The sequence below is a fragment of the Oryzias latipes genome, chromosome 24, assembly GCF_002234675.1.
Source record: "Oryzias latipes chromosome 24, ASM223467v1".
NCBI classification, from domain to species: domain Eukaryota; kingdom Metazoa; phylum Chordata; class Actinopteri; order Beloniformes; family Adrianichthyidae; genus Oryzias; species Oryzias latipes.
Genome location: NC_019882.2, coordinates 22,719,772 through 22,747,478, shown reverse-complemented (window position 1 = coordinate 22,747,478; position 27,707 = coordinate 22,719,772). Strand labels below are relative to the sequence as shown.

Genomic DNA, 27,707 nt, shown 5'->3' with positions numbered 1-27,707 from the left:
TTTAAGTTTGAATGTGTCAATGTGTACAGTTGAAACCAGAAGCTTATATACACCACACAGAAACACACATGCTTTTTTTTTCACTGTCAGACATGAAATAAAAGTAAACTTTTCCTGTTTTAGGTCTATTACAATTAACAAAATTATTTCTATTTGCTAAATGTCAGAAATATGAGACTGATGAAAGTCAAAAGTTTACAAGATCACTGCCTATAAACAATTAGGGAAACCCCGCATGATGATGTCATCTCTTTAGAGGCTTCTGATTCGTTTATTGACAGCATCTGAGTTCATTAGAAACATACCTGTGGATACATATTAGGCCACATTGGAAACACGCTTACTTGTTTGAAAAACAGACAGTCCGAAGAAATCCGTCAAAATATTAGGAAGACAATTGTGGATTTGCATAGGTCTGGTTCATCCTTGGGTGCAATTTCCAGAAGCCTAAAGGCCAGAAGCCTTCATCTGTTCAGACATTTGTACACAAGTAATGAACACCATGAGCTCTGTGGTTAGCGGTCTTGCCTCACAGGAAGAAGGTTCAAGTCCCAGCTGGGGACCTGAAACAGAACATCAATGGGGGACCTTTCTGTGTGTGATTGTGGCCCTGCAACAGACTGGGGACCTGTCCAGGATGTCCCCAGCCTTCATCTGTAAGTGGCAGGGATAGGCTCCAGCAGCCCCATGACCCTGAAAGGGACAAACGGAAGAAGATGAATGAATGAATAGATGTAAACATAGAATTTGTGTTATTTTTTTGTGTTTTTTTTCCTGTCCAGCAAGTGAACACACAGACTGCAACTGAGCTCCTCTTGTGATGGACGTTTTGCTTTCCCAATCAGGGTTGTCTGTTACTCTTTGAGTGTGTTCAAATAAACCGCTTTTGTAACTGAAGCTGAACTTTATTGAGTTTTGGCCGTTCAGACAGGATGAGAGGAGGAGAGACAGAAAGAGAGATAAAAAAGGGGGAGGGCAGACGATGATACAAGGTCATGGGAGAAGATGATTGTCATGCATAAACTACATACATTGATGCACATACAGACACATGTACACACACACCATCACATGGCGTCCACACAGCTGTTTACAAGTCGTAACCCTTGTATTATCCTAGGCACTTTACTATTGGGAGTTGGGTCATCTAGACCAGTGTTTTTCAACCTTTTTTGAGCCACGGCACACTTTAACCTTGACAAAAATCCCGCGGCACACCAGCATCCAAAAAAATAAAAAATAAGCAGAAATTCATGGTCTCTATTGATCGACAGCCCCCCCCCCCCCCCCCCCCCCCCCCCCCCCCCGCAATCTCACGTGCATTTTGTGATAATTGTGGCCAAAAAAGCAGGAAGTTGCGGCTGTTTTTTCTAAGAGATGAAATAAAAGTTAAATTAGAAAATTTAGAAACTGTTTGTTTGTCCGTTGAGGTTTCTAGACATTTCACGCGCACTCATTGTGCGCTGGGACACTGGCCCTTTAAGCCAATGCATCATGGGAGATGTAGTGTGAAAACTGCCGTAAAAGGGCAGAAAGACTCGCGTCTGTGAGCTTCATTGTTTTGTTCACGGTCTGACACGGTCTGACACCGGACTCTGTGGAAAGCTACACCGCTAAAGACGAGCTTTAGCTGGTATTTTTGTTGGAACTGAGAGACTTTATGAGCAGAATTAAGAACAAGGAAGTGAAGACTTTAACCACTTCTGATTGGTCAGACTGCTGACATGTGATTAAGCCTTCAACAATGATTGGCGGAGACAGGTAAAGGGGCGGGACTTTCCCGCAAACCGCTATAGCTGCAGGTAAATACCGTCATTCTTATCAAAATGTCTTTAATAGAATCAAATAAACACAAAGAAAAAGTAATTTTAAGATCTTTTATATTCCTCACTACTCAGTGTTTTATCAGGGCCTGTTTGGATGAACAAAGAGCTGATTTCCTGGAGATGGAAAATGTTTTTAGATCAGTGAATGATTAATGAGGGTAATTTCCCACTGCACACTTGACCATCTCCCACGGCACACTAGTGTGCCGCGGCACACTGGTTGAAAAACACTGATCTAGACCCACTAGACAGTGCTCTGAACCTTTTTTCTTCAATGATTTGTGATCTTCACTGGTGTCCATGGATTACATGAAATCTTTCCACCTTTATCCACCTTTGTCATGGTAGGGAGAACACGTCAATGGAAGGGGGGGGGGTCATCTAAGATAGCACAAGGGTTAAGCATATCTACACAAATCTACAGTACATATAGAAGATCTTTTGTCACTCCTACTGACATTTCCTCGTGCTCACGGACATGAGTACATGAGATTGTATATCCAATAAATAAATAGAAATAATAATAATAAAACATCCACCACGCCCCCAGTCAAAGAGAAGGAATGACCAGGTAGATGGAATGTGTTGTTCCTGATGTGTACTAAATCTAACACACAAAAAACTAACACACAAAAGTCAGGTTTTTCTATTGTGTCAATTTTACAACAACATACAGCAAAATAATAACAACAATAATAATAATAACAAGCAGCAAAATAATGAGGTCTAACATGGAGTTACTTTACTTTATTATTGCCATTTTATTAAACCAAGCAAATCTGTATTTTGCTACAAATAACCAAAATATTAATGCAGTCAACAGAGACTGTAAGGGGCCTTCAACATGTGAAATTATTTTTTTTAAAGTGTATTATGATGTTCAGTCCTCGTAAAAAGAAACCCTAAAGTGGTATTTTGATCCGTTCACACATTTCCAAGGTTTCCTCTGAAAAAACCTGCTCTCTGAGCACCAGCCCCTCCTGATGTACAAAAATGAGCTTTTCTCACATTTTGATGAAGATAAGTGAGAACAGCCCCTTCCAGGAAGTGTCTGCACTGTCAGCTCCGCCCCCAGGCTAACACACACGCCCACTTTCCACAAAGAGCTAGCGGTGATCGGCTAAACGCTATTATGTTATTGCACAATCTACACGTCCATCTTTGCAAATGTTTGGATGTTGTTTGCAGAGGCCGGCTCCAGGAAGACATCATGAATTGGGCGGGACCCACAAGGAGAGAAAGGCGGAGCCTAAGAGATCAAGTTTTCTTACTTCTGGGTAGGAAAAGAACTCAGGAAAAGAACTGATATTTAATTTTTTTAAATTGTTCTTTTAGTTCCAAAGGTAATATATTACATGGATATTGTTTACTATAAAAGCCTTAAGAATAGCATGGTATAGGCCCTTTAAACAGAAAAATGTATGTTCAAACTAACTGACAGCGCACAAAACTTCTAACTTTAAAATCTGCTTCTCCTTTTTTTCTTGATGGAGAAGCTCCATGTTTTACCCTGGGAAGCTCATAGTGAAGCTGTCCGTTCCAAAATGTCTAAAAAGGCAAGCTGAGAGACAAGGTCAATGGAAATGGTTACATTAGATGCTTTTGGGCCTCCTGTAGCAGAAGAAGTTCCTTCTTTCACTGCAGTCTCGGATCTTAAAGGCCCTACTGTTCTTTTCCAAGCTGCCACACCTGAAGGCCGGGCAGCTGGGAACATCCTGGTTCTGCACCTCTTCTCCACCCGCCCAGAACCAGGCATGACCCAGAAAACGCAGGCCTATCCAGACCTGCCAACATTTGACATAAACATGATACAATTAGACACTGGAGGAGCTGCCAGCAGCAGTGGTGCAGGAAAGCAGCCCACATCATTGGAAGAAGCTGGTTTAGCTTTCTGAAGAGCATACGTGATGTCGTCTTCAGTCATCAGGGTGGCCAGATCATACCAGCTGTTCCAGTCCGCAGGGACTTTATCCCCCAGAGACCTGCAGTGCTCTAAGGCCTCCTCCCATGTTTTGTTTTCCTTTACTAAAATCAACCTCTCGTAACACATGAACAGATTTTCCTTGGTACAGTCATCAGTTCTCCATGTGTCTTCATTGCGATACTTTAGTCCACAGTTTTCATGGCCGTGACCTGAAGACAGAAGAAACCGATGGAAATGTTGTTTACATACCATGATATAATTTGACATCGAGTATTCTAAATATGTAGGTTACTGTGAAAATGGTTTTGCTAAATAATCCCAAATCCATCCTAAAAGTCTTTTGATAAACCCGATCAGAAGCAGAAACTGTTTCACAGCAGGTCCTGGATCTTCAGAGCACATATGCAGCAGATATGTCAACTCATTTCAGGACGTCCGAGCTGGGCACATGTAAGCTATTCCTGATGATAATGTGGGCAAGTGGAGGCCACAGTCTGAAAGCTCTGGTTTGTTGAGCTCCTTCACTCTAAAGAACCTCGAATTGACCAGCAGTGTTTAGAATGCCCTTAACTCTTGTGCTATCTTAGATGACCCCCCCCCTTCCATTGACGTGTTCTCCCTACCGTGACAAAGGTGGATAAAGGTGGAAAGATTTCATGTAATCCATGGACACCAGTGAAGATCACAAATCATTGAAGAAAAAAGGTTCAGAGCACTGTCTAGTGGGTCTAGATGACCCAACTCCCAATGTTAAAGTGCCTAGGATAGAACAAGGGTTAATCAACTATCTTTTCTACTGTGAACTTTGTTTAAAAGTATCAGAAAAGAAATGAATGCGGGATCTTGCTTGTATTTTTTCCACAGCTGTTTTAAAAAAATATCTGAAATTAAAAACTAGAAATTACAAATGGACATGTGTGTTTGTGTCTATAGTTAGGTCATTTTCTGCACTGGACCATGGAGTCTGAAACATTTAAAATATTGTTTTCTGTCATTTGACCTTGAGTGGTCATGAACCAGGAGAGAAAAGCAGCGAGAAGAGCTACTTGTTCTTGAACAGGAATATGTTTGTGCCTTTATTTTTGTAAATAGTTTTGATCTGACCATGTTACTCTTGATTATTTTCACCAATTCAGTTCTGGTCCTGCTGTGTCAGGGGGCTTCATTGACATGAACACACGGTCCAGAACCACAAGAGCTACTGTATGTCAGATTGTGTGTGTGTGCATCTGTGTGTCTGACTGGGGGGTATTGTGAATGATAATGGTGTTGGTGCAGCTTACCATGATCCCTCCAGTTACTGTAGATTTCCACCTGGTTGCCTTCAGACCATTTCCAAGGATCTGAAATGCTGTCTCTGTAAAGTCCAATCCAGCCTCCACCTCTTTTAAAGAAGTCATTTTCACTTTCATCATAAATTGTGACCATCTCAGTGTTACTTCCCTGGCAGATAGCCTCTGCCTCTGCCCAGGTCGCGAAAATATCATACTGTGTGAAATTTGCTGGTCTGAGGCGCAAGAGATTCCCACAGATTGCAGGAAGGACGTGCAGGAGAAAGGAAAAGATGCAGGTGTTTCTCATCTTGGCTGTTTATCTGCAGTCACAATAAACACATTAGTTTACAGTCAGAGCAAGGTTTTGCTTGCTTATTTGTAATAACTCATGGTTGTATCAGCAAAACTGCAACTATGCATCTTCAAAATGATCTGCAGTCATCAGCAAGCCTTTTGTGATGATGTTTCCACTGTGACAGTTTTTTTTTTTTTTTTTTTTTTTTTTTTTTTTTTTAACTTGTCCTGTCCAACAGCTAGGCAAACAGATGAGAGCTGAGGGCCTCTTGTGTTGGACATATTTTATTCTAACAAGAGGGGTTATTCATCTTCAGACAAACCAAAGGTATGTCTGAATAAACCCCTTTTGTAATTGAGGCCAAACTTTATTAATTTCAATCATGTTTGAAAATCTTTGGTGTTGGACCGGACGGAAAAGGAAAGCGGGGAACAAGAGAGAGGGACGTTAGAGAGAGGGGGGGGTAGGAGGGTGATAATAGGAGGGGAAGGGGGGTAAGACCATGAAGCAGCATAGAGCAGGCAGGTTTACTGGTTGTTTATCGTTACGGTACGGTTCAAATGTAGTACAAAAAGGGCGGGGCCTGTTCACACACACTCAAATATTATCAACACACCTGCTAGCCACAGAAATGTCCACATGTCAACATGCACACAAAACAGATAGTGTTCACGAACGCATACTTATGCCTTTAAACCAACTAGTGTGAAATCTTTCATTCATTCAATCATGCAAACTATTAGTGCAAAGGTGAGCTAACACCTGTGCTCAGGTGAGTGTTTATGTTCTTCTAAAATGGATGGTGGAATGTGAAAAGAAGGAGGAGGAGCGCCCAGCCACCCCCACACCCATACCCCCGCCGCAGCAGCAGCGGCAGCCGGAATTCCCCCAGCGCCACACGGGAACAGGCAGGGAACAACCGCCCCCCGGGCGACCAAGACCGCCACCCAGGCCAGGGCCAGCAGGACCGCCGCGAGGCCCCCAGAGCCAGAGAGCAGGGAGGCGCAGAGGGAAAGAGAGCGCCGCCCCAGCCCAGCCAGGAAAGCAGCCCCCCGCCGCGCCGGAAGAGCCCAACGCAGGGCCCCACCGGAGAGGGACGCCCACAGCCCCAGACGAGCACCCCACCACCACCCAGGAGTTCCGGGCATCCCCCCGCCCCGACCCCAGGTACGAGCCAGGACCCCCCAAGGGAGACCCGCTCCGCACCCCAGGCAGCCACCCACCCGGCCCACGGTTGGTCCAGGTAGGAGCAAGGCAGGGGCCCGCCGCCCCCGCCCAGGAGGGGGGAACCCCGGGGAAAAAAGGGCGGCCCATAAGGGATGTTATAAATATGGCCCGACCAGGCTCGGCCATGTTGGAAGTTTGGCGGGGCCCAGCGCCCAGGGGCAAGGACCAGGACCCACCCCCCAGGGACACGAACACCCCCGGCTCAGGTGTAATATGAACCCCCCCACCGTGCGGAGAGAGCACCGCCGGGCCCAGGGAGCCGGCACCCAAGGGACACGGCCGCCATCGCCAAGGGGCCCACACCCCCCACCAGGGACGGGGAAGGGGACAGATGGACCCAGGTCCCACCTTCCTTGTAAAATGTGTGTGCGTGTATGGGTGTTTGAGAGGGTGTTTGTGTGCATGTGTGTGTGTTTATGTTTGAATGTATATATTGAAGGGGGAGGGGTGTGTGTACTAAGGGGGGTGCAGTTAAAATTGGCGAGTAGGGCACTAAGGGGACATCTCCTGATTACTCACAGTGATGTCCCCTCACCCTCCACACCAAGGGGCCCTAAATGTCTAAGGTGCGGTTAAAATTGGCGGGTAGGGTGCCAGGAGGACATCTGCTGCTTGCTGGCAGTGATGTCCAAGCACCCCCCCTACCAAGGACCCTACGTGTCTAAGGTGCAAATAAAACCGAAAGAGGGGGGGCCCACTCCATACGGCAACCATAGGAGGGGGGCCACTCCCAAGTAGCCCCCCCCCAAGGCGCATCGCAGGCTAAACCCCCCACCCCCTCACCCTAATATGAGGTTATATAAGGAAGGGGGTAAGTTGGGGACAGCTGGTAGACTGTCCCCCGGTGGTCAAACAGCCGTCCCCCAGCCCACCCCCAGCAAAGGGGCCAGGGCCACCCAGCCCAGGGGCCCACCCCCGGAGGCGCCGACACCCCAGGCCCGGCACCACCCACCCCACACAGAGAGAGAGGAGCCAGAAAGCGTCGCCCCCCCCCGGAGCAAGCCCAGGCCCCCACCCCCAGACGCCGGCCCTAGAAGAGCTCTGGTCAGGCCTCGACGGGACCGAGGAGGCCAACCGGCCGAGGCAACCACTGATTGCCTCAGCGGAGACCCCGACCCGCTAGCCCCCCCGACCCGTACTAATAATGGGCCCCCCCTCCCCCCCAGAACGCCCCCCCACAGGACAGGGCCGACAAGCCCCCCACCCCACCCCACCCCAGACCCCGCAGCCGAAGCGGGTGACACCCAGAGCGACCGGGGGCCCCGAGAGGGTTGTCCCGTCCCGTCCCAGAGCCAGGGAAGGGCCGATCCCAGCCCCAGGTGCAGATGGGCAGCCCATCCGGCGCCGCTGGGCCCCCCCCACCCGAGCAGGGCCCCCGCCAACCCCCCCCAGCACAGGCAAAGGGACCACCCCCCCAAGCCAAGCCAGACCACCACCCCACCCCCCCACCACGCACCCCCACACCCAAGCCCAGAGGACCACGCAGCGCCCCAGCCCGCCCCACCCAGGCACCGGACCCGACCCCCCGACCAACGGAGCCCCCCACCGCCCCCGCCAGGCACCGGAAGCCCCGACCCCCACCCCAAACCACGGCAGAAGGGCAAGGAGCAGCGACGACCAGGCCCTCCACTCCCTAAGTCATGGAGTCAACCACAGGAGACCAGAGAGACTGAATTCTTTCAAAGTTACTTGAGCTTTGGGCTGACATTTTTTCCAAGCTGATATGATCAAACAGCAGATTTCTGTGTTGACTTATGTTTATATTTTTCTTGTTTTTCCAATTTATTAAAATAGTTTTTTTGGCAATACAAAGAGTTATGAAAATGATAGATGCTAATCCTTCTTCTATATCGATGGCACTCATGTCACCAAGCACACAAAGTGACGGTGAGGCAGTGATTGAAACCTTAAGCCAGACTGATAAATCGGCACATACCTGCTGCCAGAGAGCCCTGACAGGAGTGCAGAACCACAGTGCGTGCATGTAGCTGTCGGGTAGATTATTATCACAGTGCTCGCAAATGTCTGAGTTACTGAGACCCATCTTGAACATCCTCTGTCCAGTGTAGTAAATTCTGTGAAGAGTTTTGAGATGGATTAGCTGCAGATTTGGACTTTTTGTCAGTTTAAAGGTGTTAAGACAAAGTTCTGACCAGAAGCTTTCATCTGTGCTGATGCTCAAATCTGCATCCCATTTTTTTGTTGGAAGGGCAATATTGTTATCTAAATTACATAAAAGTTTGTATATTTTGGAGAGAGTTCTATTCATTGAAAAATTAATCAGAGTGGTAACTACATCTGGTAGCTTTAAATCGTCGTCTTTAATTTTATACTTTTTAGTAATACTTGATTTAAGTTGCTGATATTCCAAGAAGTTATTTATTCCATGTTTGTCTTGAAGTTCCTGGGGGGTTATGAATCTTCTATCAATAATTACGTGCTCTAGTTGTTTTATGCCCCCTGCTTGCCAAGCTGGGAAGTGAATCATTTTTTTGTTAATAAGGATGTCCGGGTTGTTCCAGATGGGTGTCATTTTGCACGGTTGAATTGATGATTTTGATATTTTGAGAAATTCCCACCAGGCTGTTAAGGTGGCATTTATATTAATGCTTTTGAAACAATCCTGTTTTTTAACTGTTTGGCTAATAAATGGTAGCTGTGACAGGTTGATCTTTCCACATAACACCTGTTCCAAGTCTAACCATGAGTTGGTTTCTGGATTATTTTTTAACCATTTTAAGATATATTGTAATCTATTTGCAAGAAAGTATTTGTGGAAATTAGGTAGTTCTAATCCTCCACAGCTTTTTGCAGATTTTAAAGTTTTTAGACTAATTCTTGCAGGTTTGTTGTTCCATAGAAAGCTTGATATGGATGAGTCTAATGTTTTGAACCATTTTAATGGCGGTTGTGTGGGAATCATTGAGAAGAGATAATTAACCTTGGGTAAGATTTTCATTTTAACCGTGGCTACCTTGCCCATAAGGGACAGAGGCAGGTTGGTCCAGCGTGTTAGATCGTCCTGTATGCTTTTCAGTAATGGGGTGTGGTTTAGCTGCACCAGTTCTGATAGTTTGGGGGAAAAGTAGATACCCAGATATTTGATATTTCCTGTTTTAACTGGAATTGTGAGTCTTTGTTCCATATTCCTGTTGAGTGGTAATAAAACAGACTTATTCCAATTAATGGAATAGTCTGATATGGAGGAGAATTCATTTATGATCATTGCTGTTTCATTTACAGAATGTAAATTCCTTAAAAACAGTAATATGTCATCCGCATAAAGACTAATTTTATGATGGCTGTGTTTGGTTTTTATTCCTATAATGCTCTCATTCTGTCTTATTGCTGCAGCTAAAGGCTCAATGAATATAGCAAAAAGAGAAGGAGAGAGTGGGCAGCCCTGTCTGGTTCCTCTTCCAAGAAAAAACCTGTTTGAAGTCTGTTTATTAGTTCTAACTGATGCATTGGGGTTGTGATATAATATTTTGATCCAATTGATGAATGCTTCTCCAAAACCAAACTTATGGAGGGCAGCAATAAGGAACTTCCAATTAACTCTGTCAAAGGCTTTTTCAGCATCCAGCGATAGTACCGTCATTTCCTGGTTTTTAATGGTGGCAAAGTCTATTATATTAACTAGTCTACGGACATTATCATCCGAGTGTCTGCCTTTGATGAATCCAGTCTGGTCGAAGTGAATTATGTGAGGAGTGATTTTTTCTATTCTCTGTGCTAGTGCTTTGCAGATAATTTTTACATCTGCATTGATTAAAGAAATGGGGCGATAGCTTGAAGGACTAGTGGGATCTTTGTCTGGTTTTAGAAGAAGAATTATGTTGGCTGAGTTCATGTTAGGTGGCATTGATTGGCTCTCATTAATAGATGTGACAGTTTTATAAAATGTTGGTGCCAGTTGTTCCCAGAATTCTTTATAAAACTCAGCAGGAAAGCCATCAGGCCCTGGTGCTTTACCATTGGGCATAAGTAACAGAGCTTCATGAAGTTCAGACGGCAAGAGCGGAGAATCTAAGTTTGTGATTTGATCCTCATTTAGCCTGGGTAGGTTTACATTATTAAGAAATGAGTCAATACTTTGCTCTGACGGATTGATCTGCGGTGTGTACAGGTTTTTATAAAAGTTTTCAAATTCGTTATTAATTTTGACCGGGTCATGGGTGACATTTCCTGTTTGGTCCATAATAGAGGTGATTGATGATTTTTCTCTGTTAATTTTAAGCTGATTAGCCAGAAATTTGCCAGATTTATTAGAGTTTTCAAATCTTTCAAGTCGTAGCCTTTGTATTTGAAATTGTGTTTGTTTATTAATGATGTCATTTAACTGCAGCTTTAAATTTTTCAGATCTCCCAGAATGTGTTCCTGTGCAGAAGCAGCATAAGCAGTCTCCAGGGTTTTGATTTTATTTTCTAATTCTAATAAATCTGCTTTCTCTTTGCGTTTTTTGTGCGTTGAATAAGAAATGATTTTCCCTCTCATGACTGCCTTTGCTGCTTCCCAAAGAACGCACGGTGGGATGTCTGGAGTATTGTTGAAGTCTAAGAAGGTTGCCCACTCTTTTTTAAAGAATTCAAGAAATTCCTGGTCCTTTAACAGAGACGTATTAAACCTCCAGGTTGTACCAGAGGGTGTGGATTTTTCCCTAGAAATGTTTACAGAGACTGGTGCATGATCACTGATAATAATTGGATGGATATTGGAGCTTTGAATATTTTTTAAAAGAGAGTTACTGATTAATAAATAGTCTAAACGGGAGTGTGAATAGTGAACTGGAGAAAAAAAGGTGAACCCTTTAGTGCTTGGGTGACATGAGCGCCACGCGTCGCAGAGACCCAGATCATTCATGTACTGCTTTAGAATACTTGCAGACCGCCATGTACGCTGGTTTGCTGCTGTGCTGAGTCTGTCAAGTTCAGGGTCCAAAACAAGGTTGAAGTCTCCTCCTATAATGATTGTGGAGTCAGAGTGAACTGAGAGTGAGGTGAAGAATCTGTGAAAGAAGGAAGAGTCGTCAACATTAGGACCATAAATACTCACTATACAATAGTCCTTATTCTGAATGGATATATTAATGATTACAAATCTGCCTTCTGGGTCAGTAACTGTATCCTTATGAGTAAAATTACGGTCTCTCTGAGGGCCTGGTTCTCCGCTGCGAGCTCCCGCACCTGCTGCTGGCTGAATTCCAGAGACTCCCGCAGACCTTGAAATTCTCTATGGAGGATCTCCAGCAGATTGAGGCGGCCATCAAAGCTGGAGAGCTTTTTGTCAATCGAATCCAGGATATCGCTCATTCCGCTGCCTGGAGAGGACACAGCCCCGGGAGAGTCCTCAGGCCGTTCACGCTTGGCGGAGGGGGTGGTGGTGGCGGTTCTGGGCTTCACCATGTTGCAGGTATTAAAACACTCGTCAATGAAATTCTCCAGGTCCTCCAGGCTGACAGAAGCTTAATACTCTTAACAGGTTATGTTAGTTAGCAGGAAATGTTTTAATATGGCGGAAAAATGAAACAAGATCGAAAATGTTTGTTCAAATGCTTACGCGCCGCCAAGTCGACTCACCACACTCGTCTCGCTGGGTCTCGCGATACTACAGCATCACGCCTCCACTGTGACAGTTTTTGTAGACTTTTAAAGCTTCTTCAAATTTTCAGCCACTTGATTTTTCTAAAGCCAAACTGTTGAACCAAAGTCATTTTTTAAACAACTTGATTTCTTTCTTCTTTTTTAGTAGCTATTGTGTAATTTTGAGCTTTCATGTTGGTGTTTTCCAATAATTTCCATTCATCTTCTCTTCCCGCTTTGTTCCGTGCACAGTCACCGGGGTTGCTGGTGCCCATCCCAGCTACTGTGGGGTGAAGGTGGGGTACGACTGAGACTGTTCGCCAGTCCATTTTGGATGATATTTTTTGCAATGTCAATATAAGTGTTTTTGCAACTGAAATTGACCGTGTCTATTCACATGTTATTTTTTAAAAACGTGCTGCCCAAGCTGAATTTCTTCTCAGCTGCACAGACCTGGAGGAAGGGTTAAGGTTAGGATGACGTTTGCGGTTAGGGTTAAACCACCAAATAGTTCCTGAGCTCGGCCGTGTCTGCAGCTCACCGCTACTCAATAACAGAACACATTTCATACACCTATGGTGCGTGACAAATTTTAAATCTATTAGTAAATACAACAATAACAAACAACAAAATCCAGCCTTTGACGCACTTAAAATATGAGTGGGCAACGCAATGTCCATCTTGGCTGGACGTATTATGTGTGGCCAACATGAATTTCCATCACTTTTTGTGCTGGTCCTTCCATATATCCTTTAAAATATATGGCATGTTTCTAGATCAGTGTTTTTCAACCTTTTTTGAGCCAAGGCACAATTTATCCTTGACAAAAATCCCGCAGCACACCAGCATCCAAAAATTAAAAAATTTGAAACTCTATAGTCTGTATTGACCTACAGCCCCCCCACAGTCTCACGTGCATTTTTCTAATAGTTGTGGCAGGAAAAGCTGGAAGTTGCAGCTTAATAAAAGTTAAGTTAGTTTTCCGTAATCATTTTTCCCTTCAGTTTATTAACATGCAATTTTATGTTACCTCACAAAAAAACAGGTATATTCTTTCTAAATAGTGATTTATTTTTTTAATTTATTTCAATTTTAGTGCAAAGGCAACTGTAATTTTTAAAACAATTGTATGATCACAATATGTTTGATAAATTTTAAACAAAAAACTAACATTATATTGATGTTTTCTGTAGCTACACAAAAGTGAACATGTTGAAGTTTTATTAGTTTTTCTTTTGTCTTAATCAAAGATGAAGTCTTTGAAAACTTTAACAAAAATGTTTAATTTCTTTTTATACTAAATTGTTTCAATTTAGTTTAATTGTGTCTGTTGGCCACTTCACCTTCATCCTGTTTCTTAAATGTTGTTATTACTTCTTCTTAAGTAATGGTAAATGGCGTATACTTATATAGCGCTTTCTACCTTCTTACAAAGGCCTGAAGTGCTTTACAGTCACATTCACACACTGATGGCGGCTCCGCTGCCGAACACTGGCTCCAACCTTCCACCAGAGGCAAGGTGGGGTTCAGTGTCTTGCCCAAGGACACTTCGACACATGGGCGTGCAAGGCGGGAATCAAACCTGTAATATTATGATCATGGGTCGACCGCCCTACCGCTGCACCACGGCCGCCCAAGTTAACATATAAAATAATCCAGACGTTATTAGAAAAGTGTTTCAGTTAGAAAGATGACTTGGACCAAACTCTCGGATGTTTGGCTGTTAAGAAACACAAACCTTGAAGGAGAACTAAACTGTTGACCTCTGACCTCTGATTTCATCAAGAAGATTTCAAAACTGATGTGTGTTCGTTGTGGTTTAAGACGTTTGACAGGGAAGACTCATTGTACGCTGAGACGCTGTCACTTTAACCCAATGCATCATGGGAGAGTAGGAGAGTAGTGCCAACTGGCAGAAAGACTAGCGTCTCTGAGCTTCATTGTTTTGTTCACTTGTTCCACGGTCTGACACCGGATTCTGTGGAAAGCTACACCACTAAAGACGAGCTTTAGCTGGTATTTTTGTTGGAACTGAGAGACTTTAGGAGCAGAATCAGAACAAGGAAGTGAAGACTTTAACCACTTCTGATTGGTTAGAATGATGATGCATGATTAAGCCTCCAAGAATGATTGGTGGAGACAGTTAAAGGGGCGGAACTTTTCCAAAAACAGAGCTGAAGCTGTGACTAAATCGCGGCACCGTCATTCTAATCAAAATGTCTTTAACCCTTATATTATGTTAAGGGTCAATTTGACCCATTTCAGTTTTTGGTTTGACCAAATAACTGGTTATCCTTTCTTTTTCTTCATGAAAGTTGGTGACTTTTCCTCATCTAGGGTCATGAACTTGTGTGTAAAATCTGGATACTGTGATGTGCCGTGGAATGTCTGTGCACAGTTTGTTTACAAAGATTATGTTGCGGGTCATTTTGACCCAGACACTTTGATGTGGGCAAGTAGCTGTCTAGATCCGAAATAAACATGTCTCTTTGATGTACTTTATTTTGACTGCTAAATTATTTATATTTTGACCGTCTCTGAATTTGACGTTCAGACTCAGAGACCCAGGTGTGTTGGGGAGGAGCTTTCTCTCCCTTGTCCTTGTCACTGTTCTCATGTCATCTCTTTGAGAAACACAGCAAAAATGAGCTCCAGAAGATTTACAGCTGAAGAAGCTTTATCACTGTTTTTTGATAGTGATGCAGAGGAAGAAATTTCAGAGATAGAGGATCTTTCAGATGCAGAGGACAATGTTATTGATGATCCAGATTTTCAATTTTCCAACGATGAGGAGGATTCAGAGGACATGCTGGACATGACTAACTTGGAGGGGAGGCATGTATTTCAAGAGAAATGGAAGTCACTGTATCAGACTGACTTGAATGCTTATGTTGGAATTCTGATATTAGCTGGAGTGTACAGGTCAAAGGGAGAAGCAACTTCAAGTCTATGGAATGAAGAGAATGGAAGACCAATCTTTCGAGCAACAATGTCTCTGGAGACATTTCACATGATATCTCGTGTGATCCGATTTGACAACCAGAGTTGGTCGACGTGAAAGTGACAAACTAGCTGCAACCAGAGATGTATGGGATAAATGGGTCGAAATTCTACCTTTGTTGTACAATCCTGGTCCCCATGTTACTGTAGATGAGCGCCTTGTTCCATTCAGAGGGCGCTGTCCTTTCCGACAGTACATGCCCAACAAGCCTGCCAAGTATGGCATGAAAATATGGGCAGCCTGTGATGCAAAATCTAGCTATGCATGGAAAATGCAAGTGTACACTGGAAAACTACCTGGAGGAGCACCTGAGAAGAACCAGGGGATGCGTGTGGTGCTTGAAATGAGTGAAGGGCTGCAAGGTCATGACATCACATGTGATAACTTCTTTACATCCTACCGCCTTGGGGAAGAACTTCAGAAGGGGAAGCTGACTATGTTGGGAACAGTCAAAAGAAATAAGCCAGAACCTCCCAGTGAAATTCTCAAGATACAGGGGAGACCTATGCATTCCTCAATATTTGCTTTCACTGAAAAAGCAACAGTTGTTACATACTGCCCGAAGAGAAACAAGAATGTTCTTGTAATGAGTACAATGGACACAGATGCATCTCTGAGCACAGGAGATGACATGAAGCCACAAATGATCCTGGACTACAACTCCACCAAAGGAGGAGTTGACAATCTTGACAAAGTCGCAGCAACATACAGGTGCCAGCGCAAGACTGTTCGTTGGCCCATGGCAATTTTCTTCAATATTGTGGACGTGTCTGCCTACAATGCCTATGTCCTGTGGTTTGAAATCAACCAGGAATGGAATGCCGGCAAATTGTACTTAAATTGTAATTAAAAAAACTGTTTGTGAAGAAGGAAAAAAATATTAAATATAGTGTTGGAATAAAAAAAAATATTGTTTGTCTCTTTCCTAAATGTAGAAATATTCTAAAATAAAGTTGATATCGGTTTAACCTGTTTTTTTAATTGTTTTGAGTGGATTTACACAGTACGGGTCAAAATGACCCGCAACATAATCAAGGTAATTTTTTTTCAACATAATACGAGGGTTAATAGAATCAAATAAACACAAAGAATAGATGAACACAGAGCTGATATCCTGTAGATGGTAAATGTTTTTAGATCAATGAAAATGGGTAATTTCCCACGGCACACCTGACCATCTCCCATGGTACACTAGTGTGCCGCCGCCCAATAGTTGACTAACACTGTTCTAGATGCTGCTTGATGGTGCAGTTGTTAGTACTTTTGCCTAATAGCAAGTAGCCCCTGGTTAAATTGAGATTTGGCTTTTTTAAATGGAGTTTGCATATTCTTCTCATACATGTGTGGGCTTTCTCCCGGTGCTTCCTACCACGGTCCAAAACATGCATGTTAATTTGTGCAGAGAGTGTACCCTCCTTTTACCCAACTGGTTTTGTAAATGTTTGTGCAGAGATTTTACAAATATGTATTCAAAGATTTGCAAATATGAACCAAAATGTTTCCAGCAATAGAGTAATGCGCAGTGAAGTTGATGGCTGGTGAGGCACCGACTCCTCTGGAGTCAGATTTACAATGAAAGAACTAAACATTTCAGCATTCATCCAACAGCAGCTATCAGCTTATAAAATACACACAAAAACATATTTGTCCTCCAGAAAATATGTCTTTTATAGACATGGATAGAACTCTCTTCTTATTCATATACTGTAAACAAATTTAAATATACAGATGTGTTGAGTACACATTTAATTTTTACCCTCAGTAACTATTTTTGGTATTTTTAAGACTTCAAATTCTGGTGTTTTAATCAGTTATCAAATGTTGTCTGTGAAAATGATCATAAAAATAATTCTTTTAGGCCTAAAATTTAGTTTTCAAATATTTACATTTGTTTTCCACTTACTCCCACGTTATTTTTAAAAAACAAACATTGAAAAACATGTTTGGCCTTATTTTTTAAACCCACGCGTCAATCCCTCTACAAAAAAGCTCTATGATCTGTTAGAAAGTCTTCCTTATTTTCCTTTAGTCGATATGAGTTTCTTCCTCTCAATGGAGAAAGACGTCCTCAGTCTGTTCTGTTTCTATTGCAGCAGTATAGCTACAGCTCAGATCTTGGCTCACATTCTATATTTTCTATTTTCCAGTATACTGGGGACTTCACCCACAGTATCGTAGTTGTGAAGCAATATAGTATTCTCTCAGCTTTTGAAGTGCCAAGCCTGCTTTATTCTTTGAAGGCTGGAGGGTGCAATATTTTACTTCTTCCTCTTTCGGCTTCTCCCATCAGGGGTCGCCACAGTGAACAAGTCGCATGGTAAACTTGGCAATGTTTTACGCCGGATGCCCTTCCTGACGCAACCTTCTCAAACCGGACTTGGCACAGAGGTAGAGTTGAACCCTGGTTTCGCGGTTGGAAGGCGCCGCAAACCAGCACGAGCTAAACCGGCTCCCAGGGTGCAATATTTTACTCAGGATCTTTATTTGAATCTGGTTATTGTCTTATCCCACATTGTAAATTGGGTGTTAGCGACCTGTGTTGGTAGAGCTTGAAATAGAAATAAAAAGTGGGGCAAAATGTTCATTTTCACTCTTTTAATTCTGGAGCTGAAATCTAGTGGCAGTGTTGACCAATAGAGCTGTCACCATGGTCTTTTTGTATCTTTTTTTGTACTGCAGAATAATTTTTACTGTTTATATTTTGAAAATCTAATGTTATTTCCACGCCTAAATATTTAATACTTTTCATATTCCAGTTGAATTTAAAGTTGCTTCAAATAAATTCTGAGGGGACTTAGTTGAATTTTAATATTTGTGTTTTTCCATAAAATGAGGAATTGGTGTTTCTGGTTGTTCAAGGTACGCTATTAAAGCATCAGCAAACAATCCTATTTTATGTTCAACTCCATTCATTGAGACTCCTTTAATTTCAGGTTTTTCCCAAATTGCCTGTGCCAGAGGCTCAATTAAAAAGAGCAAACAGAGTCGAGGAGAGTCTGCAACCCTGCCTAGTAGATCTTTTCCAATTTAAATGTTCCTAATTTATTTTAACTCTAGCAGTTGGTTGTGGATATATGGTTTTTATTATTTCTACCGATTTGTTATCAAATCCTATTTTTTCTAAAGACTAAGAATAAAAGATTCAAATTGACGAGTCAAAAGCTTTTTCTTATGGAAGCGAATCTGTAGCATAATTAAAAATAAATGTCAAAATCAGAAATGCTTTAACATTTTCAAAATGAAGCTGCATTTGTTGACTGAAAATTAAAAAGAAACAGCAATCCGCCAAACGGCTTTTTCTTTTTCTTCCTCAACACCGCTTATCCTGTCACAATTAAAACCTCTACCCTGGAAATGCTGTGTGGAATTATGGAGTTAATGGAATTATGAGACACTATTCGCAGGGTGGATGTGAAAATGAAAATGCAGAGAGGGAATTGCATTTTCATTTTCACATCCACCCTGCGAATAGTGTCTCATAATTCAATTAGACATTTCCGGGGGGGGGGTGATGACGTCTCTGTGTGTCCGGGTGCTAAGAGACACATGCTAGGAGCAGTGGAACTTTGTGTTAGCGCCAGAGGAGAGGCCTTTGTGATGGTTGTGAACTTCTGATGATTTTACACAGCTTCTCGGGACTATAGTGGTGGACAAAATAGTTGGTACCCCTCAGTTAAAGAAAGAAAGTCCACAATGTTCACTGAAATGACTTGAAACGTTCAAAAGTAACAACAAATTAAAATTTATTGAAAATTAAATAATCAAAATCAGCCATTACTTTTGAGTTTTTGATTAACAGAATTATTTAAAAAAACAAACTAATGAAATAGGGCTGAACAAAAATGATGGTACCTCCGTAAAAGCCTGAGATCTAATTGTCCAGGGGGTCATGATGAACTCAGGTATGTCCTTTAATTGACATCACAGCTGTTTTCAAACCCATAATCAGTCAGTCTGACTATTTAAAGAGAGACAAATAGTCACATTGCTGTTTGGTGAAAAGGTGTGAACCACACTGACCATGGACAACAGAAAGCCAAGGAGAGAATTGTCCCAGGACATTAGAAACACAATTATAGACAAACATGGTAAAGGTAAAGGCTATAAAACCATCTCTAAGCAGCTTGAAGTTCCCATGACGACAGTGGCACATATTATTCAGAAGTTTAAGACCCACGGGACAGTAGTCAACCTCTCTGGACGTGGCTGGAAGAGGAACATTGATGACAAATTGAAGAGACGGATAGTTGGAACTGTATCCAAAGAGCCCCGAACAACCTCCAAAGACATTAAAGGTGAACTCCTACATCAAGGTACATCAGTGTCAGATCGCACCATTCGTGGTTGTTTGAGCCAGAGTGGACTTCATGGGAGACGACCAAGGAGTACACCATTGTTGAAAGGAAATCCTAAAAAAGCCAGACTGGAATTTGCAAAAATGCATGTTGACAAGCCAGAAAGCTTCTGGGAAAATGTCCTTTGGACAGATGAGACAAAACTGGAGCTTTTTGGTAAGGCACATCAGCTCTATGTTGGTAGCCTCAAGAATGAAGCATCCAACCAAAAGAACACTGTCCCTACTGTGAAACATGGAGGAGGCTCAGTTCTGTTTTGGGGCTGCTCTGCTGCATCTGGGACAGGGTGTCTGGAAGTTGAGCAAGATCTAATGAAATCTCCAGATTATCAAGGCATTCTGGATAGAAATGTGCTGCCTAGTGTCAGAAAGCTTGGTCTCAGTCGCAGGTCATGGGTCTTCCAACAGGACAACCATCCAAAACACACAGCCAGAAACCCCCAAGAATGGCTCAGAGAAAAGTGTTGGACTATTCTGAAGTGGCCTTCTATGAGCCCAGATCTGAATCCATTGAACAAGAGTGGAAGGAGCTGAAACATGCCATTTGGAGAAGACACCCGTCAAACCTGAGACAACTGGAGCAGTTTGCTCATGAGGAGTGGGTCAAAATACCTGTGGACAGGGGGAGAAGGCTCATAGACAAATATAGAAACCGTTTCATTGCAGTGATTGCCTCAAAAGGTTGTGCTACTAAATATTAAGTTATGGGTACCATCATTTTTGTCCAGCCCTATTTCATTAGTTTGTTTTTTTAAATAATTCTGTTAATCAAAAACTCAAAATTGAGCTGATTTTGATTATTTAATTTTCAATAAATTTTAATTTATTGTTACTTTTGAACGTTTCAAGTCATTTCAGTGAGCATTGTGGACTTTCTTTAACTGAGGGGTACCAACAATTTTGTCCTCCACTGTATGTAGCAGCATGTCCTCCTTCGGACGCACCGCGTTTCGTTGGAGAAGCTATGTCCTCGGTCCGGCAGCCGCCTTCACATAGCGGAGCGTGAGGCGGAAGTGCTGCTATGCAGACCTGAGAAACTAAACCATCATATGTGTTTCCAGTGGTGTCCAGACAAAATAATATTTACATACAAGATGCTCATTGTGGCATTTTGGAGTTCCTCCATGGCTAATGATTTTAGCATGTATTAGCTTAATACTAATCTTCTTCCGGGTCCTTGCAGCAAAGAAAAAAGCGCTGGCAGCACGGATTTAAAAAATTATGAGCAAGCAGGCAAATAATAATCATAACAGTAATAAAAGCACATTTAGAAGATAGTCTCCTGCAGCTTCCCGATGATTTTGCTGTTTGAGGACAGTTACAGCCCCATGAACAGCTTTAGCGGATTTCATTCACCATTCTAAACTTTTGGCGTTTGCAGGTTGGACCAACATGCACTGACGTCATTCTCCCCTGGAAATGCTGAGTATAATTGAGATATCTGACACCATTCGCAGGTTGGATGTGAGAATGCAAATGCAATCCCCTCTTTGCATCTTTGTTTTAATTATGACACAGAATAAGCGGTTTATAAGTAAAAATGAAAAGGAATTTCTGCTAATCCATTTTATTGATCAAATTAGACTTTTCTTAATGAATTTTGCTACACATTTACTAGAGAACTTTTTGAAAATGAAATGTCAAATACCATTTTCTTTATCATTTTAATTAAGTGACAGAATAAGCGGTGTTGAAGAAGAAAATGAAAAAGCATTTTGGTGGATTGCTTTTTCATTTTAATTTTGAGTCAAAAAGTGCAGCTTCATTTTGAGAATGAAAAAGCATTTCTGGTTTTGACTTTTATTTTTAATTATGCTACACAAATGCTTCCATATTTTCTGCATCTATTCTTAGTAGAACTGTACTTCTATGTTCTTGGGCTCTTTCAGTTTATGTAAGGTTCTCCTAATGTTATCGTGTGTCTGGCGACTTTTTATGAATCCTGTCTGGTTTTATCAATAAGGTCAGGTAGAAATGTATTTATCCTATTGCAAATTATAGACGTATAAATTTTGCAATCTTTATTTAGTACTGATATAGGCAATCTAGCCACAGGGGTTGCAAGCCAGTTACTTCTGTGCCGGTCCCAAGCCCGGATAAATAGAGAGGGTTGCGTCAGGAAGGGCATCCGGCGTAAAAATTGCCAAAATAACCATGCGAATCATCCACAACACTTTAGACATAACGGATCGGTCGAGGCCCGGGTTAACAACGACCGCCACCGATGCTGTTAACCTACAGGATGTCAGTGGAAATTTGACTACTGTTGGTCGAAAAAAGAGGGGAGGCAGAAGGGTCCGTGGCCAGAGAGAGAAGGGAAAAGGCAGGAACATAGGTTTGAGAATAGGGACTCTTAACGTTGGTACAATGACAGGGAAAGGCAGAGAGCTGGCAGACATGATGGAGAGAAGGAAGGTAGATGTACTGTGTGTGCAGGAGACAAGGTGGAAGGGCAGCAAGGCACGTATGTATTGGAGGAGGATACAAACTGTTCTATCATGGTGTTGATAGGAAGAGAAACGGGGTAGGTGTGATTCTGAAGGGGGAGTTTGTAAACAGTGTTCTAGAAGTGAAAAGAGTCTCAGACAGGATGATGAGCCTAAAGTTAGAAATTGAAGGGGTGATGGTGAATGTAGTCAGTGGGTATGCGCCACAGGTTGGCTGTGAGTTAGAAGTGAAGGAGAGATTCTGGAGTGAGTTGGATGAGGTCATAGAGAGTTTTCCCAGAGGAGAGAGAGTTGTTATTGGAGCAGACTTTAATGGGCATGTTGGTGAGGGCAAGAGGTGATGAGGAGGTGATGGGCAGGTTTGGTGTGAAGGAAAGGAATCTGGAGGGACAGATGGTGGTGGACTTTGCGAAGAGGATGGAAATGGCTGTAGTCAACACTTACTTCCAGAAGAGAGAGGAACATAGAGTGACATACAGAAGTGGAGGTAGGAGTACTCAGGTGGACTACATCCTATGTAGACGAGGTCATTTGAGAGAGGTTGATGACTGCAAAGTGGTGGTAGGAGAGAGTGTAGCCAGACAGCACCGCATGGTGGTGTGTAAGATGACTCTGGAGGTCAGGAAGAAAAAGAGAGGGAAAACAGAAAAGAAGACCAAGTGGTGGAAGCTACAGAATGAAGAAACTTGTGAGGAATTTAGGCAGAAGTTGAGACAGGTCCTGGGTGGTCAGGATGAGCTTCCAGAGGACTGGGAAACTACAGCAGAGATTATCAGGGAAACAGGTAGGAAGGTGCTAGGTGTGTCATCTGGAAAGAGGAAAGACGGTAAAGACACTTGGTGGTGGAATGAGGAAGTACAGGAATGCGTTCAGAGGAAGAGGTTGGCTAAAAGGAAGTGGGATGTAGAAAGGACTGAGGAAGGTAGACAGGAGTACAAGGAAGCGCAGCGTAGAGTGAAGAGAGAGGTGGCAAAGGCCAAACAGAAAGCTTACGATGAGCTATATGACAGGTTAGACACAAAGGAAGGAGAAAAGGACTTGTACAGGCTAGCCAGACAGAGAGACAGAGATGGGAAGGACGTGCAACAGATAAGGGTGATTAAGGACAGAGATGGAAAGGTGCTAACAACCCAAGAGAGTGTACAGAAAAGATGGAAGGAGTATTTTGAGGAGCTGATGAACGAGGAAAATGACAGGGAAAGAAGGGAGGAAGATGTGGTTGTTGTGGAGCAGGAAGTAGCAGAGATTGGAAAGGATGAGGTTAGGAAGGCTCTGAAAAGGATGAAGAGTGGAAAGGCCATTGGTCCTGATGACGTTCCTGTGGAGGTATGGAAGTGCCTAGGAGAGACAGCAGTGGAATTTCTAACGAGGTTGTTCAATAGGATTCTAGAGAGTGAGAAGATGCCTGAGGAATGGAGGAGAAGCGTCCTGGTCCCAGTCTTTAAGAACAAGGGTGACACGCAGAACTGCAGCAACTATAGAGGAATAAAGTTGATGAGCCACACAATGAAGCTGTGGGAAAGAGTAGTGGAAGCCAGGCTTAGGAAGAAGGTGGAGATTTGTGAGCAGCAGTATGGTTTCATGCCCCTTAAGAGCACCACTGATGCCATTTTTGCTTTGAGAATGTTGATGGAAAAGTACAGAGATGGTCAGAAGGAGCTGCATTGTGTGTTCGTAGATTTAGAGAAGGCGTATGACAGGGTGCCGAGGGAGGAGCTGTGGTACTGTATGAGGTCGTCTGGAGTGGCAGAGAAGTATGTCAGAGTAGTTCAGGACATGTATGAGAGAAGTATGACGGTGGTGAGATGTGCTGTCGGTCAGACAGAGGAGTTCAAGGTGGAAGTGGGACTACACCAAGGATCAGCTTTGAGTCCTTTTTGTTTGCTATGCTGATGGACAGGCTGACAGACGAGGTCAGACAGGAATCTCCCTGGACAATGATGTTTGCGGATGACATTGTAATTTGCAGTGAGAGTAGAGAGCAGGTGGAGGAACAGCTAGAGAGGTGGAGGTTTGCTCTGGAAAGAAGAGGCATGAAGGTCAGTCGTAGTAAGACAGAATACATGTGTCTGAACGAGAGGGATCAAGGTAGAAGCGTTAGGTTACAGGGGGCTGAGGTGAAGAAGGTGCAGGAGTTTAAGTACTTGGGGTCAACAGTTCAGTGTGATGGGGATTGTGGAAAAGAGGTGAAGAGGCGAGTGCAGGCAGGTTGGAGCGGGTGGAGGAAAGTGTCAGGAGTGTTGTGTGACAGAAGAGTGCCAGCAAGACTCAAAGGAAAGGTGTACAAGACAGTGGTGAGACCAGCTCTGCTCTATGGGCTAGAGACGGTAGCAGTGAGACAGAGACAAGAGGCTGAGATGGAGGTAGCGGAGATGAAGATGTTGAGGTTCTCCTTAGGAGTGACCAGGTTAGACAGGATAAGGAACGAGTACATCAGAGGGACGGCTCATGTTGCCTGTGTTGGCGACAAAGTCAGAGAAGCCAGACTGAGATGGTTTGGACATGTTCAGAGGAGGGATAGTGGATATATTGGTAGAAGGATGTTGGAGATGGAGCTGCCTGGCAGGAGGGCAAGAGGACGGCCAAAGAGGAGATATATGGATGTCTTAACAGAGGACATGAAGTTGGCTAATGTTAGGGTAGAAGATGTCCATGATAGAGTGAGGTGGAAAACGATGATTTGCTGTGGCGACCCCTGATGGGAAAAGTCGAAAGAGAAAGAAGATAGGTCTGTAATTAGCACACGACTGTTTGTTTTTCCCCTGTTTTAAAATAGCTGAAATTATTGCTTCTGAGAAAATAATTTTATTTTCTCAGAAGCAATTGCCTGACTTTATTATTGCCTGACTTTTGTTGGATGTCATTTATAAGATTCAAAGGATACTGTTCTCTTTCTCATTTGCCATTGTTTTGTTGTTCAAAAGATGCAATTGCAAAAAAAAGTTGAACAAACAAATACCAAAAAAAAGTGAATGCACATTTTTTATGTCCACATATACGTTTAGAAAAAGGAATTAGTCTCCATGGCTGGGAGGTATAGAATGATTCTAAATGTTACGGATCATTTGTTCAGTAAGTGTAGACAACAACAACTCCCTAAGCCTAAGGGATATGCTGAAAGGTGATCAACAACTGTATTTACTCACTTAATTACAGGATTTTTAAGATGTTGTGGTAAGGGTACAATTTGTAAATTGTCTTTGTAGTTTTTAAGGGTGTTTGGATTAAATGTTTGCAATAAAGTAAAGATGAGGGAAAACCAATGCTATACAATTCCTTTTGAGAGGAACAAGGAGAGGAATAAAAGCTGCTTAGACCATCATACTGCACTGCAACTTCTTCAATAGTTTTTTTTTTTTTTTTAGAAACAATGTTGTATTGAAAAATGTCACAAAGAAACTAGCATCAGATAAATAGTTTACAGGAAACAGTTCATTGTTGAAATGGTCCGGCTTTGAAACCAACTCTAAATAAGAAAACCAACAGCTTTCCAAGTCAAATCTTCACAGCATATTTTCCATTTCTACAACATCCTTCAGTGGTAAATGAATGCTCTGACAGAAACACTGTCTTTGTCACAGCAGTGATAAACTGCTCTATCTGCCCTCATTATTGGTACAGAACGCAGAGTTACCTACCTTAGCTAAGCTTCAGCAGCATGAAGACAGCCTCAGTCTTGTAATTCAAAGTAATGGTGCTTCTCTGTTACAGCCAGCAGTAAAAAGACTCCAATGACCAATCACAGCACTGCACTCAACCTCGCTGGATATGAGGAGCATCCTTACGTCATTCACCAAGCTCCAACCATGGGTCTCTCCTGTTTACTGTGTAGGGAAAAGTTCTGATTTGCATCTCATCTTCAGTCTTTTATAATGGTTAAAAATTCTCTCTGAGCCGTTTTTGTAAAACAACAGAGGTAATCATCACAATTATTATTAGATCTTATTTAGAGACCATTGTACAAAAAAGAAAGTTTGTAATTGGAAAAAAACACTAACTTTGATTAATACTAAAATCTAACAAGACTTTTTACACAACAAAAACTGCCATGTCACGATGTGGAATCAACTCTTTGATTCAGGCCTGAAATCAAATAGCTGTCTTAAGTAAGTATTGTCTTTGAAAAATACTTAAAAACTTCCTTTTTAATGAATCTTACAGTTAAGGATGGCATTGTTGATCTTGAGTCATGCAGTCTGTTGAACTTTTAAAAGCTAAGACTGCTGAGGCTTTTTTTTTGGATGCACTGAGCGTATCTCCACACCTTCTTCATTCACTGTAGACCTTTCCTTTGTTCATTCTCTTTCATAGGGTGTGTAGTTTTCACTGTCACTAACCTTTAACTTGCTGGTCTTCTAACAGACGTTTCGGTGGATGTGGTGCAACAACCAAGTCCTTTTTTCTGACATGCGAGAGATTTTCCAGTACTTTTGTGTCTTTTTTACTCTCTTATAGTTGCAGCCTAACAAAACTCCTGTTTTATAACAGATGTACCAGTGGCTTTATCTTCACCTGTTCTCTCATTGCTGCAATGGCTAACTTATACTGTATTTTCTGGAACCCACATTCAAGGCATTTTGAGTTGGTCCATCTTTAATATGTTCTCTTTCTGATGTAAGAATAACCCTATTTTTTCTCATAACAGCCGTTGGGTTACTCTGTGTTCATCTCTTTCCTGGTTCCTAACTAGTGTAACATTTGAGAGCTGACCAGGATTTTGTGTTTGCCTCTGTCTTCTTAGACATAAACCAGTGACAGCAGAATGTCTCCTTTACTGATTCTGGTTCTGTTGAATGTTTCTTCCTAATCTTCCAATCGATGGAGTTCTCATCTCCACAGCTGACTATTACTCATTCAGGTGGATTACTCAGAAAACCCTCTCATGTTATCTCTTCGTCCCTTATCTAAACTGTTAATAAAATGATCTGGCTTTACTAGAATAATCTGACCTGTATTGGATGAAAGTTATCTTTAATGTCTGGAATGAACCAATTTCCCCTAATTTCCCTAATGAAACCTTGATAGGGAAGTGAATTCAATTGAAATTGCCTTCATTACTGTAGGTTTGTTTTTTTGTTCCCGATGCTATGATTTGGAGCTTTGACCAGTCAGGGATTTAGACAAGGCTAACAGTTGGTGGCTTGCTGCGATGCAAAATATACATATTTATAACCTTCTTGTTGTACGGTAAATGAGGAGTTTCACACTATGGAAACTTGATAGCCGATATTCATGAAGAGGGGTTTAGGCTGACAAGATGGCTGACGCGCCGGGAGCTCCCGTATGTGAAGACTGCAAGTCAGATCACTGCCACCTTCTAGCCACTATTCAAAGGCTAAGATCTGAGCTTAAGGAAAAATACAACCTGATTGATAAAATACTCTCAGTTTCCGCCTCACAGTCAAACTATATTTCATACCTCCAGCGATCAGTCATCGTGGACCAAGCCAGTTGCTCCATGTCACAGACTCTTCCATGGTCTGGAGGAAAGCCTGCTGAGGCGGACGCTCACTCCACCTGCTCCGACAGCAATATTGTTCAGCTCCGTGGCGTGACAGACGGATTGGAGCCGACCGATGAGATCCGAGGCCCAGGCAACCCCAACTCTGGAGAGTTAGGTCGGTTTCCAGCTGACCTCGAGCAGGAGAAGGCCGATGCGGGTCTCAGGGACCCGGCTCTCAGCTCCACACCCAAGCTGTCATGGGCGGAGGTGACACGCCGCAGCCGGAGGAGCCACGGGCCGAAAACCGATCCTTCCTGCTCGGCTAAATTGGCA

General features: G+C 42.8%; 1 protein-coding gene across 2 annotated transcripts; it reads right to left on the bottom strand.

Moving 5' to 3' along the window:
• Nucleotides 1–650: 650 nt before the first annotated feature.
• Nucleotides 651–27,449, bottom strand: LOC110014139 (secretory phospholipase A2 receptor-like). 2 transcript variants are annotated; one of them, XM_023952997.1, is made up of 4 exons: nt 27,351–27,449; nt 5,034–5,344; nt 3,691–3,959; nt 3,150–3,610 (listed from the first exon to the last, which is right to left on the bottom strand). In XM_023952997.1, exons 2-4 carry the CDS (start codon nt 5,329–5,331, stop codon nt 3,419–3,421), a joined length of 759 nt encoding a protein of 252 aa, XP_023808765.1. In that variant the 5' UTR covers nt 5,332–5,344; nt 27,351–27,449; the 3' UTR covers nt 3,150–3,418. The 2 variants fall into 2 exon arrangements, 1 of the variants encoding a protein (XP_023808765.1); XR_002872868.1 differs by lacking the exons at nt 3,150–3,610; nt 3,691–3,959; nt 27,351–27,449 and adding an exon at nt 651–693 and having other exon boundaries at nt 5,034–5,532.
• Nucleotides 27,450–27,707: the final 258 nt, after the last annotated feature.